Source organism: Serinus canaria, chromosome 4A (assembly GCF_022539315.1).
Source record: "Serinus canaria isolate serCan28SL12 chromosome 4A, serCan2020, whole genome shotgun sequence".
Taxonomy (NCBI): domain Eukaryota; kingdom Metazoa; phylum Chordata; class Aves; order Passeriformes; family Fringillidae; genus Serinus; species Serinus canaria.
Genome location: NC_066318.1, coordinates 15,251,033 through 15,268,203, shown reverse-complemented (window position 1 = coordinate 15,268,203; position 17,171 = coordinate 15,251,033). Strand labels below are relative to the sequence as shown.

The following is a 17,171-nucleotide window of genomic DNA, read 5'->3' as shown; positions in this document are numbered from 1 at the left end:
GGCACAAACAAAAAAGCACAATATTTCCTCCAGCCCTCATGTGAATCAAAACTATTTGTCCCCCAGTACTGGCTTTGATTCCATCTGCCATAATAACAAATGTGCAATGGAAATTCTGTAATAACAGTTTATGTAAAGGCCTGTCACTTTATTCCTGCGACTAATATACATATGAGTATTCTGCATTAAGCTCTATGTTGTTTATTCTTATTATCCCCACTGGTATCTCTGCTTTCCCCCTTACCTCTCAATCAGCTGTTTTCCCAGGACAATTTTTGTTCCTTCAACCTTGATGAGTTCTTCATTGTCATTGTGAATGACTGTCTTTTCCAGCTCTTCCTCCTGCTCCTCTGTCATTGCAACAGGATTAGAAGGTGGGGCATTTGTTTGGTAGTAAAGAGGGCAGAACTTATTAGTCCTCATGTGCCCGATTGCACCACATGCTCCACACTTTAGCTGCAAAAATAGAAGGTGATAGATCAGAATTCACATATGGGCTCCTAGTTTTGGGGCAAAGCATCATTAAAATCCCCCAGTAAGATCTTTAGCACATCACTAGAACAGAAAATTTCTCCAGTAGCCAAAACCTGTATGGAATGCTTACTTTCAAGTCTGGACGCTCTTTCATTTTCTTGGGCTTCTTTTCTGGAGGGCCCTTGAGTTTCTCTTTCTCTTGGTTCCGCTTTAGCCTCCGTAGCTGTTCCTGGATCCTGCGCCGCTCCTTCCGCATCTCCTCACGGTGCTGCTCATCAAACAGAGCAAACTTCCGTCTGGGCAGGGGGAAAAAAACCCAGAAATTTTCCAGCCTAGTTCATGATTTACCAGGTACTCCTCTGCCAGCTCAATCACTGCATTAAATTTGTGACACCCTCCAAATGGACAGCCATTTAATCTCTTTCTCTCCACAATTACTGTGCTGGGCTTCTATGCTCATTTCTACATTTCTTCATGCTGTCAATGGAATGAAATAAGCCTACAGGCAAAGTTAAGAGGCAGGAGAAGGAGACCAGGAAGGCCTTACATGAACTCCTCGTCCTTGGTGGTCCGGATGCGGCAGTAGGCGTCGATGACTGCGGGTTTCCGCACCGTCTCACACCTCACGTACTCCTTGCCGTCCTCATCCCTGAACGTGCGGTAGATCTTCAGGCGCCGGCCCGTGGCAGAGGAATTCAGGCTGGTCACAGAGGCAGTGTCATCATCCTTGTGAGAGTTTGCTGAGGCTGCTGAAGCTGTTGACACAAGAAAATGCTTTATTTGCTTCTAATTTTTTTCCACGCTGTAGCAATATCATTGTTTAAATACAGCAGATAGTTTTGGCTTAAAAGCTTCCAAGATACGCATGCAAGAAAACCTAACAGAAGTCTTTCCTTTGCTTGTTCATGTTCTCTTATCATGACATGAAATCCAGCTAAAGCAAAGATACTTAATTATCCATGTATATTATAAAGCCAGAAGGAACAGCTACAGTCAACAAGGACCCACAGGTGCAACCTGCAATGCAATTGCATCTGGCCCTGATGATGGATTAGTTACAATGCTTTTCATCATAGGTATGGTTATCTGGCAGAAACTCAGGGTCAAGAATTATCCAGTTTTACAAGGAGTGTTCCAACCAGTGTGTCCAGTGAGCATAGAATCTTTCCAGCACCATTCATAATTCAGTTTGAGAGGTTTTGTACAAAGTAATAGTGGATACCTTTTCATGAGGTAATAATCATCAAAAATCTTCCACATTTGCCTTATAAATTATTCCAGTAACTATTTATTAGTGATTTATTCCCAGTTTGAGAATAGATGGCAACAATAACATTGACTCAGATGCAGAGTTCAGCTTTGCTCACACACATTCAACAAGTAACAGTGGTCATGGGCACCTTCATGAAGTTCATTCACAGCAAATGTTTTACCAGCCAGTCAGGGACATGTCAAGTTCTCTGCTGGAATGCACTTAAAACAAGCACATCTCCAGGAGATCCCAATCTGGCAGCTGCCCAGTTTACCTCCAAACATGCTGCCACAGCACACAGTGTAACAGACACTGCTATCAGCCTGCAGACTGTGTCTGCTTCACACACAGAGCTGTGTGTACACAGAAGATCCAACTACACAACCGTAAGATGGTTGCAGGAACTATGTGTGAAGACATCTTGAGAAAAATACTGGAAAAAACAGCTCCCCACTCAAAATAAAAATTAAAAAAAAAAAAAGAAGTTTCAGCAGGAAGTAGCCGTGACTATCTAAAGAAATACCAGAGTAAGTTTATAGTTCAAAATAAACAAAAGATATGAGGCAAAGAATACACTTCACATGCACTTTCAGCCACTAAGTGCTCAAGAGAAGGAAGAACCCCCAGACAGGGAAAAGCCCCAGATAACCATGTTTAGACATTCTCCCTGTAAGGACTCCACACTCTCTTGAGAGGCCAGATCAGCACACTTTGCAGCCTGACATAAAGTCCTGCATCCCTTCCCAGGCATAATTCTGGTGGTTGCAGTTACTTACACAGCCCCTTTTTGTCTCTCCTGTCCTTTTTGCCCCTGTCTTTGTCATTGTCTTCTCCCAAGAGCATCCTTTGCAATTCCTTCCTTTCCTGCTCTTCTCTTTCCCGAGAGAGCTGAGAACTAGTTTTCTTGTTCTGTAACATATTCTCAATATTCTTTCCCATTTCTTCAAAGTCACTGTCTTCAGCTGAACTGCTATCTGTGTCTGTTGACAGGATCTCAGTGGATTCCAGAACCCTGAAATAGGAGGCATCCTGAAAGTCAGTAAATATTGCCCTCCCAAATTTAAAAAAAAAAAAAAAATCAGTCTGTTAGCTTCCCAGAAATACAAAGGAAAAAATGACGCAAAGATTTGAGAATTAATGATACAAATCACTACTTCAACAGGCATAATATATTACCTTCTCAGCCCTCCTTTTAACCCCTGCTAAAAGAACAACTGTTTCAAAACAATCTTCTCCAAATAGTTATCTCTTCTTCATTCTTAACAATATCTTATTCTCTCACCACTCTCAAGTCTCAGGCCAGAACAAGGAATAATGTATGAATTCTGGCAGTTGTAAGAATAGGACATAGAATCGGTACCCACTACCTGAGAGAGATGGCAAATTGTTCCTAAGAGAACAAAACAGGAAAAAGGGAAGGAAAAGGATTAAGGTGGTGAACTACTGATGTGTGGAACTGCAGAACATCTCATGTTGTGACTCTGCAACACATTCTACCTTTCCCAAAGGTCTGTGACAGCAGGACACTAAACCTGAGGGTTTCTATTAACAGCCAAAGGCCTCTTTCTCAGTGCTGTATTTCACGAGCCCAACCAGTTGAATGAGCACCTACACCACCACATATCAGTGAGCCCCAGACATGCACAGTGCTGGACTTTTGAGGTGAGGACAGGGTGGGGTCCAAGGCTGTGAACATCAGACAAGAACACACTTATTTTGTAAGTCGAAGATGCGCTGACACTCTTCTTTGTATCTCTCCTGATGTTCTGCCACAGAGAACCGAGAGCCACGGGCAAATTTGCTCATGGGCCCTTCCCCTGAGCGTGCCTGCTCTGTGGACATCGTACGGACCACGTCAATAACCTCCCACCGGGACAGCTTCTTTATCTGCAAAGAGGAAGACAAGGAGTGGTTTTAGAGACACACAGCTGAGGTACCTGGCTGTGGATCTCAATCCTCTCCACATGAGGTCAAAGCAGAAATTTACACATCCCTTCCACCATCAGCTGCTAGTGGAGCATGCAGCCTGCCCTGGGCACACACTCACCTCCTCCTCAGGCACTCCAAATTTCCGCAGAAGCTGTTTGGCATTTTTGAGGGAAAGCCGGCGCAGATCTGCGTCTGTGCCAGTCACTGTCTTCTTCACTGGCTGAGGCTCTTTATCATCCTGTTCAGAGGAAGATTCAGCCTATTAATGTCATAGGAGTCTTTCCTAGGCTCATCTGATATTTTCTCTTCCTTATGTCCCTTACTTAGTTCACTTCTCCCACATGACTTCCCAGCCATTGCTCCTTGGGAACTATACCTTCTGCTGGGTTGGTTTGTTTGGAATCTTGACATAAGAAAATCCTTCCCCACAACCAGTGGGATCTGCAACACCAGTCACTTCTAGGAGGCACTTGCCCTTCATAGCAGCAATGAAGGCTCGTGTGGTGTTCCAGGGAGCCGTGCGCACCTGCCAGCAAGAAAATAAACAATCATAACCCTGTTACAGTCCAAGCTTTTATTTAGCAATTCTTCCAGTCATACTGAGAACTTTCCAACTGACACAATGAGGGTGAATTCTTCCTCTTGATCCTTCAGCTGCCCTGATAACACTTCAGTGAATAACTGAAGTGCTAAGGAACTCACAAAAAGGCATTTAAGGTAAAAAAAAAGCCTAATCCTGGAAAGGACCTGCAAGAACAATCACCAAAGACCAGGTATGAGCTGACAGCAGAAGATCCCAGGAAAGCTGTGTGAACATTGGAAACACTGAATTGGACTTTAAATATGTCCTTTAAATATAAGGACCTCATTTTTCTCCTGCCATTCAAATTTATATACTGGTGTACACACTCATGCATCATTCTAATGATACCTCATCATCAATCTTCATTTGGAAATCCTCTTCATTCTCCTCTTCTGGAGCAAAGAAGGATTTTTCCCCATAACCTGCATCCTGCAGAGAAATGTTAGGGAAACAATGAGAAGCTGAAGTCACAAAAAGGTTACTGGAGACAGAACTACAAGTGTCTCTGTGGAGACTTGCCATGCTGAACAAGCAAACTTCTACAGTCTGCAAGATTTACAGTGACCAACAGTAGCACAGATGTCAAACTGCCCAGTATTTTGACAAACTCCATATCTAACAGTGCATTCAAATTAAAAAAAAATATTCCATGTCTCTTACAGCCACCTGCTGGTTACTTTCAGCTGTAGAGCTCCAGGTATAAACATAAGCCCTTTCTTGTACCTTCCCTTGGTACTTTTGAGCACAGCTAATTCAATATTCAGATAATAGGAAGTACAAATATAACGTTTCTCTCTTTAAAACTTAACTCCCTTTCATGCAGCAGCAAACTTATCAAGTGACACAACAGCTAGGACCTAAATTGCCTACTTTATAGCAGAATTAGCTTCAGGGAGGAGGTGTTACCTAGGCTCACCCCCCACAGGGTGTCAGGAATTTGCCTTGGATTTAGCAGTCTTTACCTTGAGCCGCTGCTCAGCCGCGATCATGCTGTAATAGGCACAGCACTGCTCTGGGGACACCATGGCTCTGATCTCCTCCTCTGTTGGCAACCTGAAATCCGGCTTTAAAACCCACCAGTTGGAGTCCATCCCTGAAAAATGCACAGGTCAAACACTGAGTAGTTTCCCATGTGTGCTGGATGCCATCACAGTCCCAGCTTTCATGTGCATGTATTTGCTTGCAAAACACAACACAGCCACACACAGAGGGAAGGGAATGTGTGTGTGTGTCGCATCTTTAATGAGTAAATCACTGCCCAAAGGGTTATTAAAAATGTCTAAATTTGTGACTATGACTACTAAATGTAGTCACTTCTCACCATTAAGCACACCTGCACCAAAAGAATGTTCCTATTTTTAAGAATGTGCACTAACAGAACCCCTGTCAGATTACATTTCAGTTCTACAAGCTTTCAAGAATGGTTTATCAGGTGATGTTCCCTCTTTCTGCTGTGTTTGGAGCTCCAGGAGCAGCACAGGATGGCTGACCAGAAAACAAAGCCCTGTCTGGTTTGTACAGTACCTGTGCGTTTGAAATCAGCGCAGAGCTTCAGGCGCTTGCGGATGCTGCTCTCGGAGTGGGACGGAAAGGCCTTCTTGATGTCCTCCATGCGGATCCTGCGTGGACGGTCCCTGCTCTTCCAGAAGAGCCTGTAGATAAAAACCTACAAAACAACACCCATTTGTCCAAAGAAGCAATAAACCAACTTGCACACACAGTACACACGATGTTTCTGGAGACTGCTTCAGATTTACTACTTAAAAAACATTGTTTCTCATCAATTTACTCAGTAAAGTTTTCCAAGCCAAGTGTCTGCTTCAGGTTCAGCTGTTTTTGAGAATGAGATGTGGAAAAAATATTTGTCTTGAAAGTCTGTTTTATCACATTAGAAATGTTCATGCTTTGTCACAGAAATTCTGTGAATAGCGTGGATTCTCCTGCTCTGCAAACACCTCTGGAGTCATAATTTTGAGTCAAACTGAAAGAAAATTACTAAAAATTTTCTCCAAAATATCCTTGGGGATAATTACTGAATGCTCATGGACTGTCCAAAAGCTTAAACACCACAAGAAACAGAAAATTAAGAAAGACCTATGAGGCAACTCTGATTCTGTGCTGTTTGGTAGCACAGTGATAACTGACTCTTAGTAAAACCCATTTTACACAGCATAAACACTTCAAAACTCACTCTAACTTCTTCAGTTTTGTACATTTATTTAAAATTTCCAAACCTTTTATTCTGGTAATAAAAAGCCTTTATCATTTACTTATCAGATAGGATGCCATTAAAACAAAAGAGACATGCTATAAATCTTTGGTTAAATGAAAACCAAAATGGCCTGTCTGGTTAACATCCACCTCTTGCAGTGTTCTCATCTCACAAGAAAATAAATGAAAAAAGGGAGTCACAGCAGGACAATGAGATCCTCAAATCCAGACTCTCCTGAGGCCCAAGCCTATGCCATGGGCTTGCCCCAAAGACCCCCCAAGATCCAAGATCCCCAAATAATCTCCTATCACATACCTGCAAGAAGTCTCTGATATGTGTGTTAGCTCGTTTAGAGTTGGGACCAGGTACTTCATAGAGTGGGCACTCCTGCCCAACTACAAAAATATCCACTAATTCTCGAATGTAATAGCCTTGGCGTGTCCGGATGATCAGGAAATCTGTCTCAGGCATCTTATGTAAATAGATGGGGGCCCGGAAAAGATTGTTTTCGAATGCCTGTTAAGAGAATCAAATCAAAGTTCAAAAGTTTTGATCAAATCTTCTGTGATACAATCTACAAAAAAGATCTTAAAGACCAAAACAACACCCCAAGGTTCATTGCAATAGTATACCATTATTCATGTCATGGTATATGTAAATGTGTAGGGACTAGTCAAGGATGAAGAACAAAAGCTTAAGAAACACACTAGAACAAATGCAGAGATTGAAGGGCTCCTTGGGCATCTGGAGGTACTTCAGGTCCTTTAAGGAGGTACTTTCAAAAAAGAAAAAGACAGAAGGAACACATCTGCAAAAGAGCACAATAACCACAGAAACCAGCCCAACACACAATCAGCATTGTTCGTTCTGTGATAAATCTCTAATGTGAACCTTCGCCTTACCTTTATCCTGTGGTACAGAATGGGAGAATTATTGCTGCAGCAAGAGCAGCTAGCATTAACTGAAATCCATTTCTATTTACATTAATGCATTGTTAGCCAGGTGGTCCTTGTAACATTCTTAATTACTCTCCCCATCTCAAACGTGTATATTTTAACAACAGAGAGAGGCTCATAAAAGCAGAAGTCTGTACACCTGACTAGTAAGTGGCATCCAAAAACAAGAAGTGCAATTCTCAGAAGGTACATATTAAATCCTGGACTGTGAGAAATCCATGTTTTCTAACCCCTCCAACACCTATTTATTGAGTTCCCCAGCATTCAAGCAGCTTTGGTGTTCCCTTCAGTCCTCTATAAGATTATTTCTAATGCCATTACTAAGTAAAACAGCAAAGATTCACTTACTGCAATTCTTGTAACTCCTACAACTTTAAAAAGCATGCAACAGAGATTTAAAGAAAAAAAAAAGCAAGCTAGGAACTGAATTACTAATAGTAATTAGTATTATTGGCAAGCAAAGAGACATAAACTGGACTGAAAAGGAAGCTGGTGGTTTTTTTGGAAGCTGAGCATTATTTGTGATTGAATAAATAAGGCTTGTTAAAGGAACTCTGCCTGTTATGCCACATCCAACTTATCAGTCTTTTAAATGTAAAACCCTCGTTTCTCACCTGCAGTAACTGGCCTGGATGCAGAGAACCCAGGAAGGGAGAAGTGTGACAATAAACAGTCTCTCCATATTTACAGTCTGGAGCTCCTGGATCTTTGCCAGGTTTCTGGAAGGTGCAATGGAAGTGCTGTTAACTCTCAGTGAGAGGCAGAGGGAAATAGCTGTCCAACAGCGGAATCTGATACTCACCCTCTTGTAGTAATTTTTAATCTTTGTTGCCATGCCAACCTGCATCATCAGAGGGGCGTTCTCCTCACTGTACTCAGCAAGGATGAGATCTCCATCCTTGCCAGTGAGGTCCTGGGGTGTGCGCATGAAGAACATCTCCCCCCCACCAGAGGCCTGGCGCTCCTGCTCCCGCATCTGTGCCAGGGACAAGGGACAGCGTCAGCAGAACAGCTCATCCAACTGTCCAGCAGCCACACCCAGGGGCACACAGGAACAACTGTACCTTGGCTTTCTTCTTGATGTGCTTCAGCAGAGGCTGCACAGCGTGGGGCCCGGGCTGGGACAAGGCACCAAAGGAATATTTCTTCAGGGGAGGCCGATGGAATTGCCGCAGCTTCATGGGACCCATGTGGGTGGGAAAGAACGGCTGGCGGAGCTCCACTGCTGGGATGGAGTGCTGGTACAGAACAAAAGGGACATGCACCACCTCAAAAGTAAGACCACCCTCCTATCCTGTTAAACCTTAAATAAGAGAGCCCATGGCTATTTTTAGGTTTCCTAGCAGAAATACAAGAGCATTGAAATTCACTTATCATAAATGTTGCCTTTTGACAGAAAAGTGCTTAATTCCATATAAAGATCTTTCCTTTGCATACAGGGATGACTTCAATTTTACTATTTCAAATGGTACCCAATGGTGGGATATTTTTACTAATCAGGAATTACATGTAAAGCCATTATTCAGTGGGGGGGAAATTCATTTGGAATTGTGTCGTTTTCCCATTACAGAAGATGTTGGAGTCAGATGAGGTTTTAGCAAGTCACTGAATTCCACAAAGAAGGAAGAAAAAACCTATCATCTCCTCACCTAGGGCTAGTGAGCAGTAATTCATATTCATCAGTAACTAAATTAATTTTATAATATTCAGACTAAGACACACAGCAGCAGCAGAAGTACAAACTGCACCTCCTTCTCCCCTCCCACTATTGGTTTACAAAGAATACTACATAATAAGACACCAAACAAAAGCATGGTGAGTAGGACACAGCAAGATCAAGCAACTAAATCTCAGTTTAATGGGGCAATCAATAAAAATTAGTTCAAATTCCTAATTTTAATTGAACATTAAAAATATCTCTCATGAACCCTTAACTAACCTGATGTAATCTAAATCCTGTTTTTCAACAAATCTTTAGTCCTACCCTCAGCTAGAAACCTCCTACCAAGATACTCAAGCTCTCTCACACACAGTGAAGACTATTGTGACTACCTGGATGATATTGCCTCCAAAGGTTCCTCGAAGTCCCTGCTGTTTGGGGTAGTAAAACTCATCATTGGAGAGGTTCCAGGGATCCTTCACCTCTGGCTGAGACATGTTCTAATTCAATTTTAAACACAGAGAGAGAGGTGTAAAAAAAAACCCCAAAACCTCACTACCTCCTCATCATTCCAAACCCTGGAGTTGATGCTAAATCTTATGCTGACCTGCTGTGGTTCTTCCTTGATGACACCTGTTTTTCCCAACAGGATCCTACTCTTCTTTAGAGAAGATTCTTTCTTGTTCTCCTTGGATGGAGAGTTCAAAGTCATCTCTTCCTTTTCATCAGGAATTTCTAAAAGCACAAGTTTACATCCCTACCTTTCCCTCTTCAAACCAACATGCATGCAAGTCAAATTAAGACAGTCACTCCTAAAACACATCAAGAGCCAGATTAATCACATTGAATTTAACTTTCAAGGCATTAATTTTTGTTTTCCTGTCAGTGCATTTAACTTGGAAGCTGAATGTGTACACCACACCAATAAAGGTTATTAGCATTGCCACGTTCTGCTTCAACATTTGACTTGCAAATTAACTTCAAAAGCCAGAACAAAGGAAGGCCATAAGTATTGCCCCAGTCCGTTTGTTTCCTCTACAGTGTGATTATAAACCCTTGCTTTCATTTCCCCTTGTCTTTTCCCACTCAAGTCAAATTTCTGGATGCCTTGAACGTACCTAGAATTATGTTTTCATCGTTTGGATCAAGTGTTAAGACAGGGGGATCCAAGTAGGTTTCCATTGCCTGATCATCCCAGATGATATTGTCTTCCCAACGGCCATACACCAACTCTTCATTATCAATTGGGAAAATGGAGTACCAGGGCTTGTCTTCATCCAGGGAAACTGCAACAATCACAAAGTAGAACCCTTGAGAATTTTATATACAGAAAACTATTTCAGCCTTGGCAGAAAACTATTTCAGATCTCACTCCCACATCTTACTGCCTCTACCTTCCCCATCTTTCAGGCTTCCTGAGACAGGACCTCTGAAAGGCAAAAGAAAACTGATCTTGAAAGCAAAGAGGAAGTAGAGCCCCAAGTTTGAGCTTTACCAATGCTCAGAGATTTTGCTCTTTTGAAACACAGCCTCCGAAAAGTTTTAGAGCAAACAATAGCCCTTCTACCACAGAAATGTGTGTCACATGCACCTGTTCATGGGCCATTACCTTGCTGTTCAGGGGCCTTTTCCTTGCACTTTGCTATGCCCAGGACTCCTGCCACATTGGGTTTCTGTGCTAGAGGAATTGGTGAATTGAGCAAAGAGCCACTGCGGTTCAAACCTAGAGAAAAGGAAACCAAAAGCAAGGTCAGCTTGAGTGGGAGGGTCAGGGGCACTGCAGTGCCTTAAACCAGGACTAGGGGATTGCATGGAGAGTGAATTTCAGCCTGATGGACCTACTGCTCATATCCCAAAGAGTGACATGTGTCATTAGAACTGGGAAAGCTTAAAAAAACCACACTTCACACAGAGCTGACTGCTGGAGCCTGCAGCCTCTTCAGAGAACCTCCAATTCACCCACCCAATGCCTCAGTGTCTTGCACTCACAGCTGAACACCAAAGAATTGACACTGGTACCCAATAAAGATCCGACATCCCCATTAGTCTTTCCTTGCAGAAGCAGGATAAGATATGACAAACAGAAGACAAGCACTCATTCCACATGAACAATTTCGATTTAAAATGCATTCATGTCTAAAAGAAGTCTGAGGCTTGTAAGAATTCTAACTTCCTATCTAGAAAAAACAGTATACAATTTTTAGTTGAGGAGAAACTTCTGAAGACTTTTACATAATTCTTCCAATTGAAAACAAAAGCAAACAGAATTTCACTAGCCTATAAAAAGAGGAAATCCTAAGTGCAGCTTGGCTTGATATTAATATAGATGGATCCAGCATCTGGTATTCCACATGGGAAGAAGAAAGAGCTGGGATAGGGGATTTTTTAACAGAAGTGACCTACTCTGGTTTTGGAAAGAAACCAAGTCTCAGAATTCTCAGTGGAGCTGTGATTTTTCCAAAAAGTACTCCCTAACAGGGGGAATTATGTCCTACATTTGAGTCATGCAACTGTACATCTACAATTTTACTAAGTGCTGCAGTTGAGCATGTAATGAGTCAGCTCACTACAGCAAGTAAAGTTGGTGTGGGAGCCCTGATCACCTTGCTGGGCATTGTATGCAGTGGCATTTCTGGTCATGCTGGATGGCAGCCAGCCCGCCAAGCTCGCACGCTGCGTCTTAGTCCCTTTGTGCTTGACATCCTCCCCATTCCAGATGACATCATCCTCCCACTGGAGCTGTGTTACCATGAGGAAGTGCTCATCAGCTAACAGATCATCCTTCTCCTTTGACGATTCTGCATCCTGGAAGGGAGTAATAATTGTTGGAAGATGTGACTTGAAAGACATCCTTCCAAACTAACAAAGGAAAATTCAGTATCTCATTTTCTATGGTGCGCAACAATCCACCAGCCCATCACCAGATTCTCATTGTGTAGCAATCCCCACATCCATCCCCACACTTTGCCCCATGGTTCCCCTCTCACCCCCTCCTCTGTGTGTCCTTTAGCCTCCTCCTCGTTCTTCTCCTTCAGCTTGAAGCCATAATCAAAGCCACTGCCATCTTCAGGGATGCCCAGCATGTCATACCAGAGCTGGGCGGGGCCGTAGCGCCACTCGGCCACCTTGGGCTTGGTGTCTGTCACCTTGTCTGTGTCACCAGCTGACTGGGAAAATTTAGACTCCACAGGCGCCATCATGGTAATCTGAAGCACAGCAAAGGAGGGAATGGTTACACTGGTGGTTTATCTGTCAGGAAGAGTCTCTTCCTCCCGAGTTTCCCAGCTTACTCTTATAGAAGAAAAGCATTTCTAAGAAGTTCTTTTCCATACTTACTAGCTGCCTCAAGAATGTTCTGCAATTAGACTTCCAAGAACACAGAGATTTCTTCATTGATACAAAGAGGGTAAGCTCTCCTATTGATCCTGAACCACGGATGCAGCCTTCTCAGTAAGAAGCAATCACCTGAAGTCACTGACTAGTATTTGGAGAAGAGCTGCTGCCCAGCTGGAATACAAGCCAACTCTGTTCTCCACTTTTGAGGGAAAAGCTCCTTCCTCTAAAAGTTGCTGTCCAATCCACTACTACCCTCAGCGCTAGCTGGTGACCCTCTCTAAGTCTCAGATATCCCACCTCATCATCTGAAAGGCACTGCTCAGGAGGGGGAGGAGCAGCAAACTCATACTCCCAAGGAGATTTTCCTTCCACTCCACTCTCAACCACAACTTCACCCTCCTGTATCTGCACTTCCTGTGCCAACTCCCGGTGCTTCTTCTTGCGCTTCCTCCGGGCACTTCGCCAGACCGACGGAACGTTCTTCCCAGGGCCAAAGAGACGCAGGAAACGCAGCACCTGGAATGGGAAAAAACAAGGGATCAGAATAAACAGACACTGTGGAATGCTTGCCCTCACCTGAAGAATACTAATACTAGAGTGCAAGAGAGCACTCTGAAATTCAGAAGCTTGTACAAGCCCAGTTCCCAATGCAATCAACAACCTCTTGGTTATACTCAAAAAGAAAGTTTCTGATCCTTCTTGGTAGTTTGATGGATCCCTCCTTTTCAAAAGGATATATTCTTAATTTCAGACACAGAAAAAGTCAGAGGGAAGAAAGACTGCCTTTACATATTGGACATGTGGTTAGACACCACCTGGAAGCAATTGATTTTCATTCTGAACAATCCACAATCTTCAGAAAGACAGATGGAGGTTGAAGAAGAGTTGATAAAATTATCAGCAAAAGAGACAAGCTAAAAGAGAGTTATATAGAGATTTCTTAAGCAAACAGATAGATAATATGGCCCAGAAATAATACACTTATTTTCACTTCCATTATAATGCAGTTCCACTATACTGCACACCTCCAAAACCTGCACTCATGGTAATGATACATTTTCACTCCTGTTCCTTCTATGGGTATGATTGCGGGTTTTTAAACACTTACATTTATTATTTTCTTCTAAGAACTCTCTTAAAGAGGTAAAAAGGTACTTTTAAATTAACTGACATATTTAGTAAACAGGAATTAGAATCAAAGATTTGCAGATACACCCTATTAATGTTCTCTGTTAATCTCTAACATTGAATCTCAAAGGAAATGTTTAGACGACCACTCTGTCCATCTCTGCCTATCCATGTAAACCTTCTTTCCAAAACTCTCACAGACTATTTATGAACCCTTTATCCAGTCTCAATGACTTGTCAGAAGAGCAAAAGTCTCAGACATAGTTAAACTGCTAACAGGTTAAATGGACACAAAAGTCTGCTTCTGCACATGCTGTTCCAGGAGGTTTCATCCAAAAATACAATGCTATATTAACATGCACAGCAATCCATCCTCATAGGAAAATCTGCAGGGCTTTAGGCTTTGCCAGCTCTATTGCTCATTAATTAATCATGGAAAGTGCTCAGCATTAATTGCTTACACTGATTTCTGGGCACACCCAACACTGAGCCAGTCTCTGATATTACAGGCTGAGCATCAAAGAAACGAACACACTGACTGATACACAGGAAACACCAAGTTTGTAAAAGCCTAGAAAACACTGAGAAGGGAAATTTCTGTGCTAGAGCCTCACCCAGATTACCAATAGACAGTTTTCAGCTAAATCATTAAAACATGACATTAATTATGCAAATTATTCAGCTCCTTATACAAACTCTGAGGCACACATAACCAAGTTATCCTTATCCACAACTATGTGTTTGGCAACTATAAGCCCATCTTCATTGTTCTTCTCCTCCTACCTTTTCCTCTCTTCTTGACAGCTTTAAAACTTCCAAAATAATTACTGATATACATAAACTGCATTTTCTGCTTGGGAGCATTTAGGAAAAAACTGCAATGAATTTGCTTTGTGCAAAACCCAAACATTCTTTGAACCAACTTGCTTTGAGGTGATTTCTAATTTATGCTCAGAGCAATTTCAAGAGAGAATTAAGTGAAGATACAGATCACAAATTGTTACAGGAAAAGCACACCAAATTCAGGACAGCATAAAAGGAGGAGCAAGAATTTACCAGAAAAGCCAGGAAGCAGATAGATTGGCACTGGTTTTTAATAATCTGGCAAAAGTATCAAATCAACAGACCTTGTTATAGTCAGCAAAACATTCACACCCTGATTTATAGGATGCCTTTTAAAAATTCCTGCAAATGGCAGGAAAATTATTAGATAAAATCAATCTGGAAACAGCAGCACACAGAAACTAAAGAAAGTATTGAGTGAGCAAGAACATCTATGTGATTACTGAGTAGATACCCCTAAACACTGTACAATGCATATTTAGAGGGCTTACATGACACACATCTCCTCCACGTATCTCTTACAATACCTTGCCTGGTCGAAATTCTGGGAAGAGCTCTGTAACACTTGGCAACTGTTTGGTAGCATCTCGCTGCATGATTCCTGCAAGAGGAAGTGTGAATTTGCCTTCCTTGGATTCTGCCTGCCTGGCTTCTTGAGGTCCCATCTCTGACTCAGAATCAGAGCTGCTGCTGAAATCCACCTTGTCGGAGGCAGCAGAGGAAGGAGCAATGATGGAGGGCAAAATGATACCGTCTCCATCTTCAGATACTACAATAGAACAAGCACCTCATAAACAAACAGGTCTCCTCCCTCTCCCCCAGCATAACCCCATAGTGCCACGTTTACTGTTTATATGAAGTTATGCAAAAATTAAGCCTGTGCAGGCGTTTTAAGTACCATTCTGGCTTAACCTTTCATTTTATCCTAAGCGTTCCAGGTGAATTCCCCAGCCACAACTGAGAGGATGAGATAAAAAAACAGTTTCATTGTCAATACAGGTATTTCAACAGTCACTGGAAATACAATACTTCACCCTAGGCTTCAGGCAACCCTGCAACACCATGAACACTCACCTTCAGATGCATGCAGCCTGCAGACCGAGTTTGGGTGGCGCGTGGTGCCGCAGAACTGCTACACAGAAGCGCTCACTTTCTTCAGACACTCACATTGCCAGAGAGAAGAAGAAAGTCCTCACTCACCAGTGACAGCTGCATCCTTTTCATCTTCTTTTTTTCCAGGTACTGGAGGTGGTGGTGGTGGTGGCATCAGCTTGGAATCAATGTCTTCACAGTCAGCATCATAATCATCTTCATCTTCATCTAACCAGGCAGGAGACAAAACCATGTGTTAAGCAGATAATAAAACAAAACCAGACACATTTTCCATTTATTCTGTCTCAAACCTGATGGCATAGACACCATTCTTATCTTGTAACTAGATAAAAATTCTTAGCAGTTCAGCTTCCTGCACAAACTCATCTGCAAGATGTAAATTTAAAAAATACGAAGAAGGAAAGACAAAGAGAAACGGACAGAAAGATGACTGAAGCACTGAAAATCTATATGTATGTATATATTCTGCTATGACCTCCTTTTACTCACAATTTGCCTATGTGCTCATATATTCTGCTATCACATCCTTTAATTCACTCTTTGTAGAACAAATAAAGAAAATGTGGTTAAAAAGTCCAAATCCCCTTCATATCTCACTAACCACAGAAAGTCACCAGAAAGGTTAAGTGTAAGACACCTTGAAAGAATATGCCAAGATCAGGTATTTACACCAGCAGCTACTGAAATGGAAAAGCTGCTTGGTTTTGAAAGCATATTCTGGGCCAGAATATAGACAGAGATACCTGGGACCAACAAAAGAACCAAGGTACCTTCTGCAGTGTCTTTAAAAAAAAAATAAATTCAACAGTAAAACAGGAGAGACATACTAAAATTGATGTGACTCCAATTAGGAACTGATTCATTAAAACAGGAAGACAGCAAGCAGTGGTTTCATCCAGAGTTTCACAAAAGCTGATACTGGGCTCTTGAAGCAAGGACTGAGAAAGCACAATGCCCCAGAATAGCTCCTAAGGCAGAGCTGCAGTGCTGGTCCCCTTTACCTGGCCTTCGAGCTGGCTGCAGGCTGCCCATCGCCTGCTTGTACCGACGGCTCTCATCCTCTGCCACTTCAGTGATGTCTGAGTAGTCAACAGCATCCTCTGTGCTCTTAACCCAGCCTGGGAGAAACACAAAACTTTATCCTAATCTATATTAGTTACATCAGACTTCACTAGGTGCTTATGAATCCTTGCTATGCTTCCTTTATTTAAAAAACCAAAACTATCTGATTAGCATCTCCCACCAGAGTACTTCTCCCTTCATTCTAATCTATTCTCTCATGCCTCTGAATTTCCCCTAAAAGACTGGTAAGCAACCAAATCTAGCACAAGAAGCACTTATCACTCACTCATGGAAACTGTTCAACAAGTTCAGAAAAAGATATTATAACACTGTGTGCTAAGTAGGCTTCTTTAATACAAGCACAGACTAAACTCATTTATGAAGGAGAAGAGACAAGTAAAAGAAAAAATACTCATAAAAAATTAAAGGGAACAGGTGCAAAATTCATCAGGAGCTACTGTGGGATTCTGTTAGGCAAGGTGGAGAAGGAAAGGCATTTGACAGAGGGCCTTTGACCACAGACCACCATGATATTCCCCGCAGACCCTGCAGACCCGGGTGCACTTTGTTCTCTCCGGCAAGAGCCGTGACCCTGCAGCCCCTCCGCTCCCCAAGCGCAGCCA

General features: G+C 42.4%; 1 protein-coding gene across 3 annotated transcripts in view; it reads right to left on the bottom strand.

Moving 5' to 3' along the window:
* TAF1 (TATA-box binding protein associated factor 1) overlaps window positions 1–17,171 on the bottom strand; it is a 29,350-nt gene that overhangs the window by 11,552 nt on the left and 627 nt on the right. For 2 of the 3 annotated variants that reach the window (XM_050974556.1, XM_050974555.1), the window contains exons 3-26: window positions 16,488–16,604; window positions 15,574–15,693; window positions 14,901–15,142; window positions 12,700–12,918; window positions 12,054–12,272; window positions 11,670–11,871; window positions 10,676–10,789; window positions 10,185–10,352; window positions 9,674–9,801; window positions 9,459–9,566; window positions 8,471–8,644; window positions 8,209–8,382; window positions 8,021–8,125; window positions 6,766–6,966; window positions 5,763–5,904; window positions 5,201–5,331; window positions 4,587–4,667; window positions 4,032–4,181; window positions 3,774–3,893; window positions 3,438–3,613; window positions 2,503–2,738; window positions 1,022–1,229; window positions 605–770; window positions 245–456 (exon numbers count right to left, since the gene is read on the bottom strand). In XM_050974556.1, the coding sequence (XP_050830513.1) occupies window positions 245–456; window positions 605–770; window positions 1,022–1,229; window positions 2,503–2,738; window positions 3,438–3,613; window positions 3,774–3,893; window positions 4,032–4,181; window positions 4,587–4,667; window positions 5,201–5,331; window positions 5,763–5,904; window positions 6,766–6,966; window positions 8,021–8,125; window positions 8,209–8,382; window positions 8,471–8,644; window positions 9,459–9,566; window positions 9,674–9,801; window positions 10,185–10,352; window positions 10,676–10,789; window positions 11,670–11,871; window positions 12,054–12,272; window positions 12,700–12,918; window positions 14,901–15,142; window positions 15,574–15,693; window positions 16,488–16,604 (3,913 nt within the window). The remainder of the gene's footprint in view (window positions 1–244; window positions 457–604; window positions 771–1,021; window positions 1,230–2,502; window positions 2,739–3,437; window positions 3,614–3,773; window positions 3,894–4,031; window positions 4,182–4,586; window positions 4,668–5,200; window positions 5,332–5,762; window positions 5,905–6,765; window positions 6,967–8,020; window positions 8,126–8,208; window positions 8,383–8,470; window positions 8,645–9,458; window positions 9,567–9,673; window positions 9,802–10,184; window positions 10,353–10,675; window positions 10,790–11,669; window positions 11,872–12,053; window positions 12,273–12,699; window positions 12,919–14,900; window positions 15,143–15,573; window positions 15,694–16,487; window positions 16,605–17,171) is intronic. The other variant, XM_018924567.3, reaches the window with a different exon arrangement.